The sequence below is a fragment of the Dendrobates tinctorius genome, unplaced genomic scaffold (assembly GCF_039654945.1).
Source record: "Dendrobates tinctorius isolate UK_male_01 unplaced genomic scaffold, ASM3965494v1 ptg000154l, whole genome shotgun sequence".
NCBI lineage: Eukaryota > Metazoa > Chordata > Amphibia > Anura > Dendrobatidae > Dendrobates > Dendrobates tinctorius.
Window position 1 is genome coordinate 17,206,678 of NW_027361821.1, and position 21,873 is coordinate 17,228,550.

The window sequence follows — 21,873 nt, forward strand, 5'->3', positions numbered from 1 at the left end:
GTCTGCTGAGGTGTTGTTAAGTGGGAAAACTGTTGCTCATAGCAACTAATCACAGCTCAGCTTCTTTTAAACAGCTCTGGTGAAATGAAAGATGCTTAGTGATTGGTTGGTGATACACACATACATACATTCAATTTTATGCATATAGATAGCTCTGGAACGCTTCAACTTATCCCACTGATTCTGAGATTTTGTTTTTTCGTGACATATTGTACTTCATGTTAGTGGTAAAATTTCTTCGATATCACTTACGTTTATTTATGGAAAAAAATGCATTTTTTTCACTGTCTCTTTTTATGATTCTTTTTTGTACGTTCTGAGGAACACACCTCCAAATTTTATTACACTAGTTTTTGTGTTCAGAAATATATCCAATATGGCACCAATGTGAGTACTGGACACACGGTTTTGCCTATAATAATAGATGGTACACCATTTGGTTTTTAAAATTGAAGTTCCAGGACCCATTCAAAGCTTCTAGAGACATTGAGCAAACAAGAAAATCCTTTCAGGAATTATTACTCACAGAGGGAGGCATGCTCCTAAAATACATTGGCTGATTATAACATTTGGCTTGGTCAAAGCTAATCAGTGGACATTAGTCTGCTTGTGCAAAAGTAATTGATATGCACTGAATAATCTATACTAGTCTGCTCTGTGCATATAGGCTGCCATAGTTCTCAGCAGTGCGAGTCCTTGTTACACAGCATGATGCACCGCTGAGAAGCATGATCTTTTGTGCTGCACAAAAGATCATTTCACCCAATGAACAAGAGTTTTGCTCATTTATTGGGTGATCAGCAGCCTGTTTACACAGCAAAGTAATGTATGTTCTTAACACTTGTTCACAATTATCTTGTAATGTAAATGCGCTTTTACGCTTTCTTTATCGTTTCATTGGGGGACACAGGTAACAATGGGTGTATGCTGCTGTTGCTAGGAGGTTGACACCAGGCAAAAAAGGAAAATGGCTCCTCCCCAGCAGTATACACCCACCGACAGACAAAAAGCACCTCAGTTTAAGCTTAGTGTCTGTAGAAGGCGGACCTGGATCTGACCCCAGATCCGCAATTTTCCTTTGCAGATTCTGTTTGCGTTTATTAATCTTTTTCCCTTTGTTGTTCAGGTTCATCTTTTTAGGGTAACTGCGTCATTTCTCCAACTGTTTTCCCGTATGTACAGTTGTGGCCAAAAGTATTGACACCCCTGCAATTTTGTCAGATAATACTCAGTTTCTTCCTGAAAATGATTGCAAACACATTCTTTGGTATTATCTTCATTTAATTTGTCTTAAATGAAATAAAAAATAAAGAATTGTCCTAAAGCCAAATTGGATATAATTCCACACCAAACATAAAAAAGAGGGTGGACAAAAGTATTGGCACTGTTCGAAAAATCATGTGATGCTTCTCTAATTTGTGTAATTAACAGCACCTGTAACTTACCTGTGGCACCTAACAGGTGTTGGCAATAACTAAATCACACTTGCAGCCAGTTGACATGGATTAAAGTTGACTCAACCTCTGTCCTGTGTCCTTGTGTGTACCACATTGAGCATGGAGAAAAGAAAGAAGACCAATGAACTGTCTGAGGACTTGAGAAACCAAATTGTGAGGAAGCATGAGCAATCTCAAGGCTACAAGTCCATCTCCAAAGACCTGAATGTTCCTGTGTCTACCGTGCGCAGTGTCATCAAGAAGTTTAAAGCCCATGGCACTGTGGCTAACCTCCCTAGATGTGGACGGAAAAAAAAAATTGACAAGAGATTTCAACGCAAGATTGTGCGGATGTTGGATAAAGAACCTCGACTAACATCCAAACAAGTTCAAGCTGCCCTGCAGTCTGAGGGTACAACAGTGACAACCCGTACTATCCGTCGGCGTCTGAATGAAAAGGGACTGTATGGTAGGAGACCCAGGAAGACCCCACTTCTTACCCCGAGACATAAAAAAGCCAGGCTGGAGTTTGCCAAAACTTACCTGAAAAAGCCTAAAACGTTTTGGAAGAATGTTGTCTGGTCAGATGAGACAAAAGTAGAGCTTTTTGGGCAAAGGCATCAACATAGAGTTTACAGGAGAAAAAGAGACATTCAAAGAAAAAAAACACGGTCCCTAAAGTCAAACATGGTGGAGGTTCCGTGATGTTTTGGGGTTGCTTTGCTGCCTCTGGCACTGGACTGCTTGACCGTGTGCATGGCATTATGAAGTCTGAAGGCTACCAACAAATTTTGCAGCATAATGTAGGGCCCAGTGTGAGAAAGCTGGGTCTCCCTCAGAGGTCATGGGTCTTCCAGCAGGACAATGACCCAAAACACACTTCAAAAAGCACTAGAAAATGGTTTGAGAGAAAGCACTGGAGACTTCTAAGGTGGCCAGCAATGAGTCCAGACCTGAATCCCATAGAACACCTGTGGAGAGATCTAAAAATGGCAGTTTGGAGAAGGCACCCTTCAAATATCAGGGACCTGGAGCAGTTTGCCAAAGAAGAATGGTCTAAAATTCCAGCAGAGCTTTGTAAGAAACTCATTGATGGTTACCGGAAGCGGTTGGTTGCAGTTATTTTGGCTAAAGGTTGTGCAACCAAGTATTAGGCTGAGGGTGCCAATACTTTTGTCTAGCCCATTTTTGGAGTTTTGTGTGAAATGATCAATGTTTTGCTTTTTGCTTCATTCTCTTTTGTGTTTTTTCATTTAAGACAAATTAAATGAATATAATAATACCAAAGAATTTGTGTTTGCAATCATCTTCAGGAAGAAACTGAGTATTATCTGACAAAATTGCAGAGGTGTCAATACTTTTGGCCACAACTGTATGTGACCGAGAGAGCAGTGTGGTGTTACCCACATTGCCCACTCTCGGACCTGCAGGCAAGGCTTTATCCCCTGTCACCCTTATGGGTGCCTCAGGGTGATTCCTGGAGGCCAGTCTTTGCCTTTTCCCTTACTCACCCCTCTCCTCGGAGAGGGCTGAGAGGAAGACGGTGGTCATCGGCGGTGGCCTCCCCCTTCTTGTAACGGGTTGATGCCGTCTTCTGCATCATCTGGAGATGTTGCGGGAAGGAGGATCCCCGATGCCTGTGACCCTCTCCCACTCGAGGGCTCCTGATGCGAACCTCATCTGTGAAGAATCGTGGACCCACCTGCAGGTAATGTATGTTTCCTCCCCCCGCAGTGGCGCACGCAGGACCTGACACATTCCTGTCCCTTAACAGAGAAAGGGCACCTTTTTTTTCCCACCGTGTCCCTATTCCCGTTCTTCCCTGGGACCGCCGCGCAGGCAGAGGACCCCTATTAATTCTTCATCCTTTAACAGGGACCGGGCACCTTCAAACAGTCGCGGCATTTTCCCACTCATTCTTCCCTGGCCACACCCATTCTCGGCCGAGATCTTGAATTTCGTGCTCTTTCTGGGCAATAGGAGGCCTCGCTGGGTCAGAGAGTGTCTACTCTGACCAGGCCACGCCCCACGCTTGGCGAGCGTCTTTTGGCGCTTTTTTCGGCAAGCCTCCCATCTCAGCTCCTGCTCTGACTGGGTACCGACGAAACCCCCCCCCCCGGCGCATCCCCCCAATAGGAGGGGCGTTTTCAGTTTTGGCAGGCAGATCCTCAGAGCTGGCTACGCCCCCGGCGTGTCGGCCAATCTGAACTTGCCTTTCGATTTCACCGGTTGGAACCTTAGCCACGCCCACCGCTCTGCAGCATGCTGCTGTGTCGTATCCCTAAGGCCATCTTAGAGCTTCTGCCCCGGCAGTTCGTGCCTTCTGGCTGAGACACTGCTCTTCCTGCCTCCTCCTGCGCATTTGGCATCAGACCTCGACATCTGACAAGGGGGATGCAGCTATCCTATCAGTCATCTGTTGATCCATCGCTGGCATCTGGTAGGCTCTACCCTGTCCCCTTCCCCGCCTCTGTCCCCTAGGTTACCCTCTTGAGCAGTATCTCCCAGGCTTGCCTTATGCCCAACTCTGCAGGATCTTCTCGTCTTCCCTCTAATCCCACTGTGATTCACTGCGTCCGCTGCGAAATAAAGTGGTCTTCAGGTCAGTCTTCCCCTTTCTGCATGTCCTGCAGTCCTTCCACCATGTCTGCACCACAGGAGCACCCTAATGCCCGGGATGAGAGCACACCCCTCCCCCGGAGTGGGCTGTCGCCATGTCTCAGTCGGTCTCTGACCCAACTGAAGTATCGCGATCCATGGTCCAGGTCTTGGAACGTGTTTCACATCTATCTGCTGCCACTAGTGCTCCGAACGCCTCTCGGGGTGATTCGCACGACCACGACCTTTACAGGGACAGATCGGGTAAAAGGTCTGGGAAGCGGGCTCTTTCTAGCTCCTCATCCAGTTACCCGGACCACTCTGCATCTTCCAGGATGCCCCCCATGCCTCCTCCGAGGAGGCGGCCTTTGGGTCGGATGTGGATTCCCATTCTGAGTCTGATTCGGGCCAGGCTTCAAAGATGCAGGATATGGTAGATGGCCTTATTTTGGCTATTACTCAAACTCTTAAACTGAAAGACGACTAGGGTCCTGCTCAGGAGCACTCCGTTTCTTTCAAACGGTTAAAACGTCCTTCCCGGACCATTCCCGATCACAAAGAGTTTGAAGTGATTATGTCTAAACATTGGGAACACCCCGAAAAGCATTTCCAGAGTAGGAAGCAGCTAGACATCCTTTATCCCTTTAGCCCAGATCTTGTCGGCAAATGGGCAAAATCCCCTAAGGAGGACCTGCCGGTTTCTCACCTATCCTCCGGTTTCTCACCTATCCTCCAAGACAGTTATGTCTATACCGGATGGTGCATCTCTTAAGGATGCTACGGACAGGCAGATTGAGTCTTTGGCTAAATCGTCCTTTGAAGCGACTGGTGCCTTCCTCTGCCCCAGCTTCGCCTCCACCTATGTGGCTAAGTCCATCTCTGCCTGGGTCAAAATGCTACGCCAGGCCATCTTAGCGGCAGCTCCTCCGGATGAGATGGCAGAGTTGGCAGACCAGATTGCTCACGCCGGCAAATATCTTCTGGCTGCCTCTTTGGATGTGGCCGGTTGTTGCGCCAGAGCAAACAGCAGCATCATTGCTATACGCCGCATCCAGTGGTTGAAGGTGTGGAATGTAGACCCAACCTCTAAAAAGTCCCTCACTAACCTGGCCTTTCAGGGTTCTAGGCTCTTTGGGTCCAGACTGGACCAGATAATTTTGGATGCTACCGGGGGAAAAGTACCTCTTCCTCAGTCCAGGCCAAAACGTCCGTTTAATAGAAAAGGGACCCTGCCTTTTCGTTCCTTTCGACCTTTCTCTTCAGGGACTTTCTACCAGCAGGACCGCTCTTCCGCTCCAGAGGAAATAAGGAAACCATCCTTCAACCCTGCACCTCACTGGAGGCCAAAGGGCCGCTCCTCCAAGCCCTCTGGGTCCTGCTCTCACAGGTTGTCTTCTAACTGACTGGTCACCCCCACCTGGGTCAGAGAGATAGTTACGTCCGGTTACAAGATCGACGACGCCCCCCCCAGGAATACGGTTCTTTCTGTCTCGCTCGCCAAAACTGCCGTCTCTTCCGTCTAAGCACAGGCGTAATCTTACCCGCTCCCTGGAACAATCGGTTTTCAGGGTTCATCCGTCGACCTGATGGCATCTCGGATGAACCACAAGGGTCCTCTGTTTGTAACCAGGTCTCGGGAACCGCTAGCCATCGGTTGGTTTTTCTCACATGGTCATTTAGACCATGACTAGGGCAAGAAAACCAGCATCCTCGCGCATCTACCATAGATATTGGAAGGCCTTTATCCGGTGGTGTGAGGAGAACAATTTGTTTCCGATGTCCTTTTCCCTTCATTCCATCCTTGGTTTTCTTCAAGCGGGCCTCGACTCAGGTCTATCGCTCAGTGCCCTTTAAGGTCCGGTTTCCGCTCTGTTAATTCTTTTCCAGAGAGGTCTGGCTTCCCATTCCCAGGTGAAGACTTTTTTCTTCAGGGTGTCGCCCATCTGGCACCACCTTACCATCCGCCGATAGAACCATGGGATCTTAATCTCGTTCTCGGCGCCCTTTGAGCCCGTTCAAGATGTTTCGTTTTCTCTCCTGTCATGAAAAGTGGCCTTCCTAATCGCCATTACGTCTCAGGATTGTTTCCGAGTTAGCAGCATTATCTTGTCGTTCTCTGTTCCTGTTCCTTCCTTTCTTCCCAAGGTGGTTACTGCTTTTCACATCAATGAAGACATTGTCCTCCCTTGTCTATGTCCTTTTCCGGTTCATCCCCTGGAGAAGTCACTCCACAAGCTGGATTTGGTCAAAGCTATTCGAGTCTACCTTTCTAGGACTGCTTCTTTTCGTCAGTCCGATTCCCTATTTGTCATCTCTGAAGGTCGTCGAAAGGGGCTCCCAGCTTCTAAGTCCACTATTGCCCGTTGGATTCGTTTGGCAATATTGGAGGCATACTGCGTTCAGGAAAAACAGCCTCCTCCGGGGGTGATTGTGCACTCCACTTGGGCCGTGGGGACTTCCTGGGCTGTTCGTCATCAGGCTTCGGCCTTGCAGATTTGCAGGGCCGCAACCTGGGCGTCTTTACACACCTTTGCGAGGTTTTACAGGGTTCATACCTACGCCTCGTCTGATGCAGGCCTGGGTAGGAAGGTGCTGCAGGTGGCAGTTATGCAGCGGCTGACCTAAGTTCGTTTTCTTAGTTTTCTGCGTCTCTCATGCCCAAGATTCCCAGCCCTGCAGTGTGAATAAATCCTAAGCGACTGCAGGGCGGGATCTCTGGCCGCACGATAGGAAGGCCGGGATGTGATGTGAGAGCACTGGCAGCGCTAACTGCGCATGCCCAAGAAGATGTAGTACAGCGCAGGTGCCACGATTTCAAAAGAAGCAGAGGAGGCTCTAACGGGGTCTACCCAAGCTGGGGTACCTCTTTCGGTATCACCCCGTGTTTTCGGAGGTCCGCTCTGCGTTGGCTGGAGTCTGAATGAATGACGCTGGCTGGAATTCCTTGGTTACATGGGCGCATATAAAAGATCACTGCTTCTCCACGTATTTCCAGTCTGACAACACTTTACTCACAGGACACAGAATATATCACACAGATACAGAGGGCAGGCCAATAGAAAAGTGGCAGGCCAGACATGCATTGCAAAAGCCGCATGTGGCCGGTGCCTGCCGATGTTTACTGTGGGAATTACAAAGGTTGGGGGGAGGGTGGACAAAAGGAGAATATCGTGTCCCCTCTGCCCAGGGGCGCAGCCTGTGGGCTGATGCATTAGGGACATGCATCTCACATAGAACCTATTATACATACATATAACTGCACAACATATTCTGGGTGCTGAGTGGTTCTGTAACACGTAACAGAGGCGGCGCCAAATACTGAAGAAAGAAATGACTGATAGATGCGAGGCGTCTGTCAGAGGGGGAAAGACCTGCCCCTGGTCAAATTTCAGGTATTTTTGACCAATTTTAAAAACAATTATTTCTGCGGTGGAAGGGATGCTAAGTAATAGAGCCACATTGACAGAATACATCATTAGTGCTGCACAAGGTGGCTGTTTTACTTAAAACGCCTGGGGGAGGGGTGACAGATTCCCTTTAAATAAATCGCTTCTCTAGCTCCCTGATGCTCCATTAAAATACTGTGGTACTGACAGAAAGAAGTGATCGCTATACTCAATGGTCTTGGTTCGTGATTTTTAATTGGAGTTGCAGTTTGCATGCCTAACCAAGGTGCAGATTATTGGTAAATGGTGGGGAATCCTGCCCTAGCGACTATCAACTATCTAGATTTTAATTTTTTATTTTTTTTTTTATAATTGTAGTGCTTTCATGCAAAAATCATATCATATACATAATTGATCCTAAATCATTTACACTTTAAAAATGTATATGTATCCTTCTTTTCATCTACTACAGAGAAATACTTTGATATGAAAAAGAACCAATGCAAAGAAGCCTTGGACATTTATAAAAAATTTCTTGCTCGAATGACCAAATTGGCAGAATTCCTCAAAGTGGCAGAGGTCAGTATTTTCTTTCCTGAGTCTAAGGGGCCTCATGTAGCTCTTGGCACTGGTACAGTAGCATGGCTCCTGCATGATGCAAATTGAATGCTCTTAAGAAATCTTGGCTTTGCCAATGGTTAATGAATGTAAATATAATAGCACCCATCAAATGCTTAATTGCTTGTAGCCATTCTTGCTTTACTTCAGAATTTGTCCTGTGACCAACAGCATCTTGCAAGTTTTTTTTTTTTGTTTTTTTTTTTTTTTTGTTTTGTTATCCTTTACTACTTTTTAAATGTGTGCATTCATTGCCAGAATGGCATGAAGCTTGGTTCGTGTCCATGTCTCTGATCTTTGCATTTGGAGTTGCACTAACAACAACTGCATGATGTTGGCGCAGTTTTGCAAGATTAAATTGCCTGGTTCTTCTTTGCTTTTTTTTTTTCAGCTTTGTCTTTTAATTTTTGCAAGTGCCACTGTACCAGTCCATTAAGTTAATAAAGGCCCTTTTACCTTCATACTGTGTGTAAACATTCAGTATCCACAGCACTCTCCATTGCCGCTGCATGAAGTAATGTACACTTTTCTCCCCCCCTTCCTTTTTTGTGAATTCAGCAAGTTGGAATTGATCAGGGTGACATTCCAGATCTTACTCAGGTCAGTGTGCATTTCACATTCATTTAATGCTTTTCTTTTCACATTCCTTCCAGATCTCTGTATATTTTTTTTATTGCTTTATCCATAAACCATAATCATGAGAAGTTTTCTCTTCCATATACATTTTATATGGAAAAACATTCATGTGAACTGGTGCCTTCAGATATCCGACTTTAAATAACTATGTACGCTTTCATGCTCAAAAGTAAACCATTTTAAAGGGAATCAATCATCTGGATACTTCACCCCTGTCTGTCGGGTGTGTAATGGATGTTTAATGCTTAATTAGTCCTCACCTTGCTTGTAGAATTTTGTCTGAAAGTTGTAGAGAAATCATGTGTTTTAGTTGTAAGTGCAACGGGGAGAACCGTGCACTTACAGCTCTCCTACCTCTCGCTTTTTGCCTCTGGTTTGTGATAGACAATCGAATCTTGTCTCAGAGACATGCCTCCCCTGGCCAAGATTTGGCGCAGGCGCTGTCGTCGCCAGTGATCATCTCTTAATAGGGGGTCGGTGCATTTCAGCTCTTGCACCTTCATCGAACCTGATCAATCTACTGATGCATTGAGGAGGTGACCCTGCGAAGTGACTGCATCTGTAGAAAATCTGGGCATTAGAGGCATATAATTGAGACAAGAGTGACCTGCCGTCACAGACAGGAGGCTAACAGCAGGCATGGAAAAGCGAGAGGTAGGAGATCTGTAAGGGCACTGCCAGTCCTGCTGCACTTGTGTCTAAAACCTAAATGCTGGCTTTCTCTTCCAGACAAAATTCTACACGCAAGGTAATGTAAGGATTTAATAAGCATTAAAGGGCAGATACAACCATAATAAATAGCACGTGTGTAATATCCTGATTATGCAAATTGTCTCTTCAGAGAGGAAGAGAACTAGAACTCTAGTGCCACCTATTGGAGGTAGCAATCCTAAAAGTCAATGTTGACCCTTTAACAAGCCTTCTTACATGACTTAGGATAAAAGCCAAGCCAGAATCTCCATTTGTAGACACTGTGTTTCGGGGTACTGCCCCTCATCAGTGCAAAGTGGGAGACCTGGTTTGGCTGTGAGAGAGTCGTCTGACCGATATCCAAGAAGTATCATTTCTCCTTATGGAGAATGGGAGCATTGCGGCTTTAAGTCTCCTCACCTCGACATGCTTAGCATATCATTCTCCATAAGGAGAAATGATACTTCTGTAATATCCTGATGACGGTTCCCTTTACATAACACAGCTCTCCTGTGTTCTTTCATTGAAATAAGTGATTTTATCTAATGAGCGCAGTTTTATGTCTGGTCACTTGCTGCAGTTAGTGCAAACACATACATCTATTTGGAGTCATTGTGGCTGATTTACTAAAGCTGTGTAGTTTTTATACAATGTAAACTTAAACCAGACGATCTTAAAATGCACCAGATCCTCACAGTGGTTAATGCTGTACGATACATTGAGTGCATCTTTAGACACTGTAGTCGAAGTTTACTCCATCTATCAATCCATTACTTCAGTCCATTAAGTTAAGGTTCATTTTGGTGGAGAGGATCACCGTTTAGGCAACACCCTTTCCCATCAAACCATGCCTGCTTTTTGATAGGCCAAGTTCCTTGTTGAGCGAGTCTACAACATGTAATGAATGTTGTGCAAACCATGTAAGACAGTTGTTGGCACAGAATAAGTCAGAAAACTTATGCTTACATCTAGGTTTACATGATTTCACTCTTAAAGAGACACTCATCATGTTTTTACTTCCCCGCATGAAAGTAGTATTTGGAGGCAAAGACCTTGATTCCAGTGCTGTCACTTACTGGGCTCCTTGCTGTAATTTTGATAAAGCATTTGTGTCTGCTGCAGCTCTACCAGTCCTCCAGGTGATAAACTCCTGTTATGTAGTCCTCAAACGCCATTCAGGGCTCACCATAGAGCACTGTGTAAAGGTGAATCCAGCCTTAGTGTTGTTTTTTTATCAAAGTATTTTAGATATATATTGAGAAATAATCATCTTTCTATTATCATGTAGTGCATACAATTATAATAGGTGGCTCAGTGGTTAGCACTGCAGCCTTGCAGTGCTGGGGTCCTGGGTTCAAATCCCACCAATGACAACATCTGCAAGGAGTATGTATGTTCTCCCTTTGTTTGCGTGGGTCTCCTTCCACATTCCAAAGACATTCTGATATGAATTTAGATTGTGAGCCCCATCGGGGACAGTGCCTATAATGTCTGTAAAGCGCTGTGGAATGTATGGCGCTATATAAATGAGTAAAATAAATAAATAAAATTAATATGCTGGAGACTTATGTACAAAGGTCCTTTTTAAGAAGGAATCTGTCAGTAGGATCACCCCTCTTAAGCCATCTATATGGACATGTAGGGCATAGTACGCTGAATAAAGTGATACCTTTATCTACTATCCAGTGACTTATTCCAGATAAATCTACTTTTCTTTTTTTTTTAATCTATGAGCTCTTAAGATTTATGGGCTGAACACCTGAGAATTTGCCTCCAGCGATTATTTTAAGTGAAACATGTCTCACACTGGTAATCCCCCTTTTCACTTAAAGGGAAGGTGCCGCAATTTTATATAATTTGCAAAAAAATAGTAAGTTACAAAACATGTTGTTTCAGCAAATGTTGTACTAACCAGGATTTATGGTTTGTTTGTAATAATGTTTTCATATAGCCACTGGGCGCTGACATCTTGATTTGCAGATCTGTGGAGGACTCATACAGTCTGCAAATATGGCCGTCCCTGGACATAGGAAACTGCGGTCGGCTTCCGACCGCACATTGCAGCCTCAGTAGCAGAGAACTGGGCACGCCCCTGTGGGCTGCACCATTCACTGCTGTAGGTGTGGCTGGGCGCCATTTTACTGTAGCCCAGTGCTGTCTGCTGAGCTCCACTTACCCTCTATCACAGGACCACTTGTGGCATAACAGGTCCTGTGTTGTGAGGAGAGGCTGAAGATATGGAGAAGGTGGTCAGCAGAGGAGAGAAGCGCTCACTGGAGCCGGAGGATGGAGAGTGGTGAGTGCGGGTGACTTTCATCTATGCTCCTCTGTCCTGCTACTCCAGGCTCGGCCCTGTGCTTCCTGCTCCAGCGTCCTCCTGCTCTGTCTCCGCCTCCTCACTCACAGCCCCAGTGATCTCCGGTAATCTGACACCTTTGCTTTTATGGCTGTCTGAGGAGGACAGTGACTTATACAGCCCATAGTCTTGTGTATAATTGGGGGGGGCTGGAAGTTTCACCAGTGTGGGCATATCTGTAATACTGTCTGCTGAGCCGTGTATCTAATCCTCTCCTGTGTGATACTGCCTGCTGAGCCGTGTATCTAATCCTCTCCTGTGTGATACTGACTGCTGAGCCGTGTATCTAATCCTCTCCTGTGTGATACTGCCTGCTGAGCCGTGCATCTAATCCTCTTCTGTGTGATACTGCCTGCTGAGCCGTGCATCTAATCCTCTTCTGTGTGATACTGCCTGCTGAGCCGTGCATCTAATCCTCTTCTGTGTGATACTGCCTGCTGAGCCGTGCATCTAATCCTCTCCTGTGTGTTACTGTCTGCTGAGCCGTGTATCTAATCCTCTCCTGTGTGATACTGACTGCTGAGCCGTGTATCTAATCCTCTCCTGTGTGATACTGACTGCTGAGCCGTGTATGTAATCCTATCCTGTGTGATACTGACTGCTGAGCCGTGTATCTAATCCTATCCTGTGTGATACTGTATTCTGAGCCAGGTATCTAATCCTCTCCTGTGTGATGCTTTCTGCTGAGCCGTGTATCTAATCCTCTCCTGTGTGTTACTGTCTGCTGAGCCGTGTATCTAATCCTCTCCTGTGTGATACTGACTGCTGAGCCGTGTATGTAATCCTATCCTGTGAGATACTGACTGCTGAGCCGTGTATCTAATCCTATCCTGTGTGATACTGTATTCTGAGCCGGGTATCTAATCCTCTCCTGTGTGATACTTTCTGCTGAGCCGTGTATCTAATCCTCTCCTGTGTGATACTGTCTGCTGAGCTGTGTATCTAATCCTATCCTGTGTGATACTGTATTCTGAGCCGGGTATCTAATCCTCTCCTGTGTGATACTTTCTGCTGAGCTGTGTATCTAATCCTATCCTGTGTGATACTGCCTGCTGAGCCGTGTATCTAATCCTCTCCTGTGTGATGCTGACTGCTTGGCCGTGTATCTAATCCTCTCCTGTGTGATGCTGCCTGCTGAGCCGTGTATCTAATCCTATCCCGTGTGATACTGCTCTCCTGAAATACTCTGTGCTGCTGTCACCCTGCTCCCAGAATCCTTGCTGCCTGCCATCCTCGGTGACCGAAGACCCCATTCCTCTCCTCAGATCCCATCCTGGCGATGTGTGAAACCGAGGGGACAGGGGCCTGATGTATGGTGGAAGGAGCAGGGCGACAGCACCACAGAGTATTTCAGGAGAGCAGTGTGCTGGTCTGTGGGGGGCGCCCTGTTCGGTGCCAGGGATTGTACAAAGAGCGCTGTTTTATTCACATGGATGGACCGTCTGCTTGTCTGCTCCACAGAAATCCAGGAAACATGTCTGCTGATTGATGGCCTGTTCTGATCCAGACTTTACATGCAAAGACAGTCAGTAACTTTGCAAGCCCCATCAAAATGGCTGCTCACTGTGTCTATAGATGTCATAGGTTTTTGTGCCAGATTTCAGTAGCTGCTCCCCCTAGTGTTAACAAGTGGAAATGCCAAACTTTTTAAAATTATTTTTCATATTTTGCAAAATTAAAAACAAACGATAATATTTTTTAAGAAAATGTAAACATTAATTCTTTACATTTTTTCAATTGCTGAAAAAAATTTTTTTGGATGGCACCTTCCCTTTAAAATAATCTCTGCAAGCAGATTCCCAAGAAGATCTATGTCCAGCCCATAGATCTTAACAGCTCATTTACATAAAAGTAAAAACGTGTATTTCTGTGGAATAAGTCATCAGTTTGCAGATATTAATGTATTATTTTGTTCATCTTCCTGTGCCCTACATGCCCACATAGATGGATTAGGAGGGGTGATCCTATTGAACGATTCCCTTTTTAACTCCAGTCCACTAATAATAAAGCTCTACCTTAGTATGCTGGTTTGGGAAGTGATGCAGATTTGTCTGATATGCAAGATATTATTTGGAGTTGCAGTCTGTGCTCTTTTTCCCTCTTTTTGACCATAAAGTGGATCTGCCACCAGATTTCAGAATACAAACTGTCTACCTTTTTAAGTATAGTTCTTAGATTTGATGAGTTTTATCTACTATCTTCATGTCACAGTGGTGTCAGAATCCAGGTAATAAAAGTAAGCATTTTTATAGCTGAACTCCTAAAATTCTCACTTTTAATATCAGAATATAAAACTTAAAAAAAAGGATAATGCAACCACTCTGACATAGATTTCCAAAGTGCAACAGCCTCCTAAGGTCTAATTTAATAATGTAACATCTGGTGAGAGATCTGCTTTACACTGGTAGTATCCTGAGCGCTCCTCGATTTATACTATACCGTACACCTAAAAGGTTTCACCGGATCTTCAGTTTCTTATCAAGAATAGTGACCACCAATTGAAACCTTACACAAGAATTTCACTGTTTTCTTCCTCTTTATGGCTGATGATATTTGTATTTCTTGCAGAGTTTTTAGTTATTAAATTATGACCCATATTTTAAGGAGCTGTGTATTGAAGCTATAAACCAGATGTTTAAAGGGAATCTGTCAGCAGGTTTTTCCTATGTAATCTGATAGCAGCACAAGGTGTGGACAGAAGCCTTGATTCCACAATTTGTCACATAGTTTACTAGGTGCAGAAGTTGTGATAGTCAGTTTTCTCTGCTACAGATCTAGCAGAGCTCAGTTATTGAGCTGTGTATAAGGGTACTGTCACACTTAGCGATGCACCAGCGATCCCGACCAGCGATATGACGCGGTCAGGATCGCTGGTGCATCGAAGTGGTCGCTAGTGAGCTGCCACACAGGCAGATCTCACCAGCGACATCGCTGGGGTCAGGGGTCGCTACTTACCTGTCACAATAGGCGATCCTGACGTCCTCCCGCCCGGCTCCACGCTCGTCTCTCCACAGGAAGCGCCGCAGGAAGCTGACGACGAGAAACGGTCCTGGAAGTTCTCGCACGATCAGCGATAATCAGCTGGGGAGCGGGTCGGAGGTAAGTATCACACACAGCGATATCGCTAGCAATATCGCTATAACGTCACAAGTTAAAGCGATATTGCTAAGTGTGATAGGCCCTTTACCCTGACACACCACATCTTTCTGTATACATTGTATAGTGACAAGAGAGCTGCTAATCATGGTTGTGTGAGTCTGGACTAGGAGGCACAAGGTTATCTTGTAGTGATAAATTCCTTCTGATTTAAAACACTGATTTGTGTTGAAACAGCAAATCACAGCCCGGGAAGTGACCACATCCCTGTAATTGGGGTCTCTGCTTTTACATCATGGTGCTTTCTTATTAAAAAGCATAAACTTGCTGACAAATTCCCTTTAAGCGCAACCACCAATATAATGTTCGTTTTTGGGACTTTATCTGTTTCGGATGTTCCTTTTATGGTGGCTTAATAAATTGTATTATTTTATTCCTAGCAGCCATGTAAGTTGTTGTTGTTTGATTTCATAATCACAATAAGGAATTGTTCTAACTACAAGAGTTACAAATCAGAATGTCATACAATAATAAGTGATTTCAACCAGAAGTACATATTACCATATGATGCAATTCAAGACTACTATCTAAATGTTCTTGGATGAAATCCTGATGGTAGTCCTCTTTTAGGCTAGTTTCACATTAGCGTTTTTTTGCGCAGCGCATAAAAAACGCAAAGAAAAACGCAAAACAAACGCGCGTTTTTTTATCGTCATGCGCACGCTGATGCGTAAAAAAAAAATGCAGCGTTGCTTGCGTTTTACATGTGTTTTTGCATGCGTTTGCGTTTTTTTATGCACATGCGTTTTTAGGTGTGACATTTTTTCCATTGTCTAGAGAACATTCTAGACTTGTTTCACTCAAAAACGCATGCGCAAAAAAAAGCAACCGTGCGCAAGACCATGCGCACACATGCGTTCCCATTGACTTCAATGTGTTGTTTTTGCACATTCCGTGCGCAAGCGTGCGCATGCGTTTTTTTGCCGAGACAGGGTGCACCAAAAAATGCAACATGTTGCGTCTGGCGCGAAAGACAAAAAAAAGCATGCGCACGAAAACGCACGTGTGCGCAAGACCATGCGCACGTCATGTTAAACATAGGTGTGCGGGTGTGCGCGCTGCGCACAAAAGCGCAAATGTGAAACCAGCCTTAAAGGGGTTATTTTGAACATTAATATAGATGGTCTGTCATAGGGATAGGTTGCCAATACCAGATTGGTGAGGGTGCGACACCCGGGAGACTCCACAGATACTTACCCGGGGGTCCGGTCCAATGGGTGTTGCGGTCCGGCACCTCCCATCTTCTAGCGATTACATCCTCCTTCTTACTTCTGCCTCGGCTCCTGCGCAGGCGTACTTTACCTTCCCTGTTGAGGACAAAGTGAAGTACTGCAGTGCAAAGGCGTCGGACCTCTCTGACCTTTCCCGGCGCCTTCGCACTGCAGTACTTTTACTCTGCTCTCATTAGGACAGATAACGTACGCCTGCGCAGGAGTCGCGGCAGAAGTAAGAAGGAGGACGCCATCGCTAGAAGATGGGAGGCACCGGACCGTGACACCCACCGCACCAGACCGCTCCCCCCCAGTGAGTATAATCTAACTTGTTTTTCTTATCTTTCAGGTTTCATCGGGGGCTTATCTACAGCATTACAGAATGCTGTAGATAAGCCCCTGATGGCATTGGCCGCAGCTAATAGGGCAAAAAATGGGTGACAGATTCCCTTTAATACAGGTGTATCTGTAGTACCCCGCTGCGGCCATTATGCAGATGACAAAGATGTGCTTTTCCTCTCTGCCACCTAACGCATAAGGCCAGCACTGGGAACCACTGATCAGCAGAGGTGTCAGGAGTCGCACCCCCACCGATCTGGTACTGATGGATAGGCCATTAATTTAAAAATACCGGACAACAGCACATACTTTCCATAGGAGATGCAGGCAAAACAATGTTAAATGCAGGTATCTTTGTCTTGTACATCTTTGCAGCAACTTTTCTCAGAGTATCTAATTAATGACTATTCATCTGCAGGCACCCAGCAGTTTGCTGGAAGCACTTGAACAGCACTTGGCATCCCTTGAAGGGAAAAAAACAAAGGAACTCTCAGCTGCTAGTCGGTGAGTTGTACAAAGTGCTCTCATAATGCCAACATAGCGAAATTCACTCGGAGCAGAGGATATAACCTAAACTACATTTTGTCTATTTTTTCCCCCACACTATATAAGGTTTAATTATTGTGTGTGTAAATATGCATGTATATATGGTGTGGGGGGGGTATTTATATTTTATGACACACTATATAATTTTATATTTTTTTATTGCAGAGCTAGCACCTTGTCTAGTGCGGTATCTTCTCTTGCCACAACTGGGTTGTCCTTTTCTAAAATGGATGAAAAAGAGCGACAGCTGGCACTAGAGGAGGAACAAGCCAGACTTCAAGCACTTAAGGTATTGCCAAAAAAAATATAAAAATCATGTACATCTTCATGCTTGAGTCTTTCAATATTCTCTGTACATTATAATGTTTACCTTGTAGAGGTTGTCTCATAATGGCAGCCTTTGTCCGTATGCCTTATATGCCTGATGGATAACTTTATAATGGGTTATCTATATCATTGTAATCCTGTGATAATGAGATTACTGCTAAGAACTGACTGCACAGGAAGTGTCAGTCAGAAAAGTACAGAATTTCAGGAGATTTATTTTGGATGGGGAATTTTAAAAAATAATTTAACATTCTCCTTGTGTTATGCTTTTGCTAAAATGAATAGAAGAAATGGTAAAGGTATTTTCATTTGAATAATTTAACATGAAAATATTTTAGAGCTGCCTCCTACAGTCGAGGCCAAATGTTTTGAGAATGACACCCAAATTTTTGTTTGCCGCTTCATTGTTTTTGGATGTTTTAGTCATAATTGTACTTTAGTAACCTTAAAAACATCTAAGTATTTCATGTGTTTTTAAACTTTTTATTGACAAATACCGTATTTCTCAGACTATAAGACGCACCTAGGTTTTAGAGGAGGAAATTAAGAAAAAAAACTGAAGCAAAAAAATGTGGTCAATTCTGTACTTAATAACCTTATCCTGGTAAATATTATCCCCTCGTCCCTCATCCCTATCCCTCTCCTGGTATGCATGCCTCCTCATCCCTAGCCTGGTATACATGCTTCCTCATCCCTAGCATGGTGTGCATGCATGGCCCCCTCACCCCTATCCTGGTAGTGAATGATTCCCCTTATCCTGGCCGGAAAGATCACTCTCATCCCTATACTGATATTCAGGGTCCTCATCTCATCCAAGTATGCATGGCCCCATCCCTATCCTGGTATGCAGGCCCCTTCCCTGTCCTGGTATGCAGCAGGGCTGTGGAGTCGGTAAGCCAAACCTGCGACTCCGACTCCTCAATTTCCCTTACACCGACTCCGACTCCAACTCCGACTCTGACTCCACGACTCCGACTCCCACACATATTGCTTATATTTAAGTGAAAAATTTATTGTAGTACAATGTGAACCTCAGACATTTAATCATTTTTATGATCCAATAATCAAGATATTTCGATAGAACAGAATATATATTGGTGTACTACCCGGTTTTCATTCTTTTTGGTACAGATACGATATGGATAGACAGATATGGATAAATGGATAGAGCAGATTTCTAATCTGCTTTTGCTATTGAAAACATTATCTATGAGCTCGAAAACCTTTCAGGTGATGCGGTTTTTTAAAAAGATGATCAGCTTTTGCAGCTGAAAAACGTATCCTCAAAAAACACAGGAAAAACGCTGTGTGTGAATGTAGCCTTAGATCAGGAATAGAACAGCCATTTATAGGACATTTCATAACTTTCCCAAACTCCTATGAAAAAATATTCAGCACATCCTGCATTGAATTACTGTACCCAATTTATTATATATTTTAGGAGTCGGAGTCGGTCCATTTTATACCGACTCCAACTCCGACTCCACCAAAATGAGCACCGACTCCGACTCCACGACTCCGACTCCACAGCCCTGGTATGCAGGGCCCCATACTTATCCTGGTATGATTGGCCCCATCCCGGTCCTGGTATGCATGGTCCCATCAGAAAAGATTAAATAAAACAAACCATTACACTTTCCCACCTTGCGTTCTCTCGCAGCGTCCTGCTCCGTTGCCAGCAGTTGCTTTATGCTTGTAAGCAGCGCATGGCAGGGATGTCATGCGCTGCTCACAAGGAGAGCACAGCTGCCGGAATACTCGCCAGGACTTTTCATTGTATAAAGCAGTGAGTAGTTATTGCTTTTCAGTAGCGCGCAGTGTCAGCCGGAGCCTCCTGCTGCTGCCGACTGTCACGTGTGCTGATACTTAAGAGAAATAAATATTCTGAGCATTCATTTCTCTTGAGTGTCGGCACACGTGACTGCCGGCAGCAGCATGAAGCCTGTAGCTGACACTGCATGCTACTGAAGAGCAATGAATACTCACTGCGAGTATTCCGGCAGCTGTGCTTTGCTTGTGACCAGCGCATGACGTCCCTGCCATGCGCTGCTTACAAGCATTAAGCAGCTGCTGGCAACGGAGCAAGACGGTGCGAGGTGCGAGTGAGCGGAGGAAAGTAAGTGTAATGTTATGGTTTTTTTTTTTTTTTTTATAAATCTTTTTGGATGGGGCCAATCATACCAGGAACGGGATGGGGCCAATCATACCAGGATGCCAGAAAGAAATGAATATTCATTGCCCTCCATGTCCATGGTCGTGGAATGCAGTGAATATTAATTTCTCTTGAACGGGCACAGGAGTTAGCCACAGCCCCCGTCTCCTGCCTCTGTGACATGCTGCTCTGCCGAAACCGCTCCCACACCACAGCCAGAGCTGGTACATCCGGACTTTAAGACACACCCCTATTTTCCTCCACATTTTGGGAGGAAAAAAGTGTGTCTTATAGTCCAAAAAATATGTAAATCAGGTTTATACACAGACTTAATAGTTATAGTGTTGATTTCCCCCCCCCCACCCAAGACGTCTGCAATTCACCCTGGCAGCTGAATGCCAGCTTCTGGGCCAAATCCTGACTGATGACCACCCTTTGTTGTCTAATTAGTGCTTGGAGTTTATCACAATTTCAGTGTTTTTGTTTGTCCACTCACTTTTTGAGGATTGACCACAAGTTCTCAATGAGATTGAGATCTGGGGAGTTTCCTCATCCTGGAGTCAGAATTTCAATGTTTTGTTCACCGAGCCAAATAGTTATGACTTTTGTGTTGTGGCATGGTCTCAATTCTGCTGGAAAAAGCGTTGTTCTTGACCAAATTGCTCATGGATGGTTGGGAGCAGTTGTTCTTGGAGGGTGTGTAGATCCCATTTTTTTTCCTTATTCATGACAGTGCTGTTAGGCAAAATTGTGAGTGAGCCCCTCCATGGATGAAAAGCAACCCCACACATGAGTGGTCTCAGGATGGTATACCTCTGACATGACACAGGACTCATTGTAGTTCTCCCCTTTTTATTCTCCTGACAACCCTTCTTTCAGATGTCCCAAAAAGTCTGAAGGGGAAAATAAATTTGCGGGAAGTACAGAGATTGGACTGCAGAGGACTGGGGTATTGTCATTTTCTCTGATTAAGCCCCCTTCAGAATGTTTGGGACATGATGGTCTGGAGAAGAAAACTTGAGTCCTAGTATGTCTTTGTTTTCCTAATGTAAATTATTTCCCTTACAGGAACAACGTCTTAAGGAAATTTCTGTAGTTTCAAATTCTACACCTGGATCAACGTCGCCAAGCACTTTATCTGGGAAAAGTGTTAATACCACCTCGGCTGTGGATTTATTCTCCACTCCTGCGCCAACAACTAATAGGTAAGTCTAGACATGTATATAAACATTAATCCATAGTACGACACATTGCCCTAATAACTTCTTAATGACCTCCAATACGACTTAAAACTGACCTGCGATATAAGAGAATAGCAACCTCCGACTGGTGACAATCCAGCAGCTATCAGCTGTACACTACAGCTGACAACTTGTTGCATCAGCCATGATCAGTGTTGACACTGATCATGGCCGTTAAACTCCTTAAATACTGCTGTAAACAGTGACTACAGCATCTAGATGATTAACAGAATGTGGGGGTGGCCTCTTTAACTCCATGGGCGCCCTGAGATTTTGTTTGTGTGGTCCTGATGTTTGGGATGACAATCTTGGCCAAATAACAGCCTTAAGGTCTTCTGGCCGGTTCGGAAGTTGGATACATTTAGTTGGTAAAAGTAAATTTTTTTCATTCCTGTTGCATTAATTCCTTAAAAGCACCTGAATGGTTAACTCCTTTACCCTAGAGGGTGGTTTGCACGTTAATGACCAAGCCAATTTTTACAATTCTGACCACTGTCCCTTTTATGAGGTAATAACTCTGGAACGCTTCAACGGATCCCAGTGATTCTGAGTTTTTTCGTGACCTATTGTACTTCATGACAGTGGTAGAATTTATTTGATGTGACTTGCGTTTATTTGTGAAAAAAGTGGAAATTTGGTGAAAATTTTCCAACTTTGAATTTTCATGCCCTTAAAGGAAATCTGTCACCTCATTTTTGGCCTATGAGATACGGCCACCGCCATCAGGGGCTTATCTACAGCATTCTGTAATGCTGTAGATAAGCCCCCGATGTAACCTGAAAGATAAGAAAAACGAGTTATATTATACTCACCGGGGGGACGTGGTCCAGTCCGGCGCCTCCCATCTTCTAGCGATGACGTCATCCTTCTTACTTCAGCCGCGGCTCCTGCGCAGGCGTACTTTATCTGCCCTGTTGAGGGCAGAGTAAAGTACTGCAGTGCACAGGCGCCGGACCTCTCTGACCTTTCTCGGCGCCTGCGCACTGCAGTACTTTACTCGGCCCTCAATAGGGCAGATATAGTACGCCTGCGCAGGAGCCGCGGCAGAAGTAAGAAGGAGGACGCCATCGCTAGAAGATGGGAGGCGCCGGACCGGACCCCCAGGTGAGTATAATCTAACTTGTTTTTCTTATCTTTCAGGTTACATCGGAGGCTTATCTACAGCATTACAGAATGCTGTA

General features: G+C 44.8%; 1 protein-coding gene across 3 annotated transcripts in view; it reads left to right on the plus strand.

Moving 5' to 3' along the window:
* Positions 1 to 21,873, plus strand: part of LOC141050923 (phosphatidylinositol-binding clathrin assembly protein-like) — a 172,373-nt gene that overhangs the window by 74,183 nt on the left and 76,317 nt on the right. For all 3 annotated transcript variants that reach the window (XM_073547625.1, XM_073547627.1, XM_073547626.1), the window contains exons 7-11: positions 7,893 to 7,999; positions 8,597 to 8,638; positions 16,845 to 16,930; positions 17,138 to 17,261; positions 20,520 to 20,656. In XM_073547625.1, the coding sequence (XP_073403726.1) occupies positions 7,893 to 7,999; positions 8,597 to 8,638; positions 16,845 to 16,930; positions 17,138 to 17,261; positions 20,520 to 20,656 (496 nt within the window). The remainder of the gene's footprint in view (positions 1 to 7,892; positions 8,000 to 8,596; positions 8,639 to 16,844; positions 16,931 to 17,137; positions 17,262 to 20,519; positions 20,657 to 21,873) is intronic.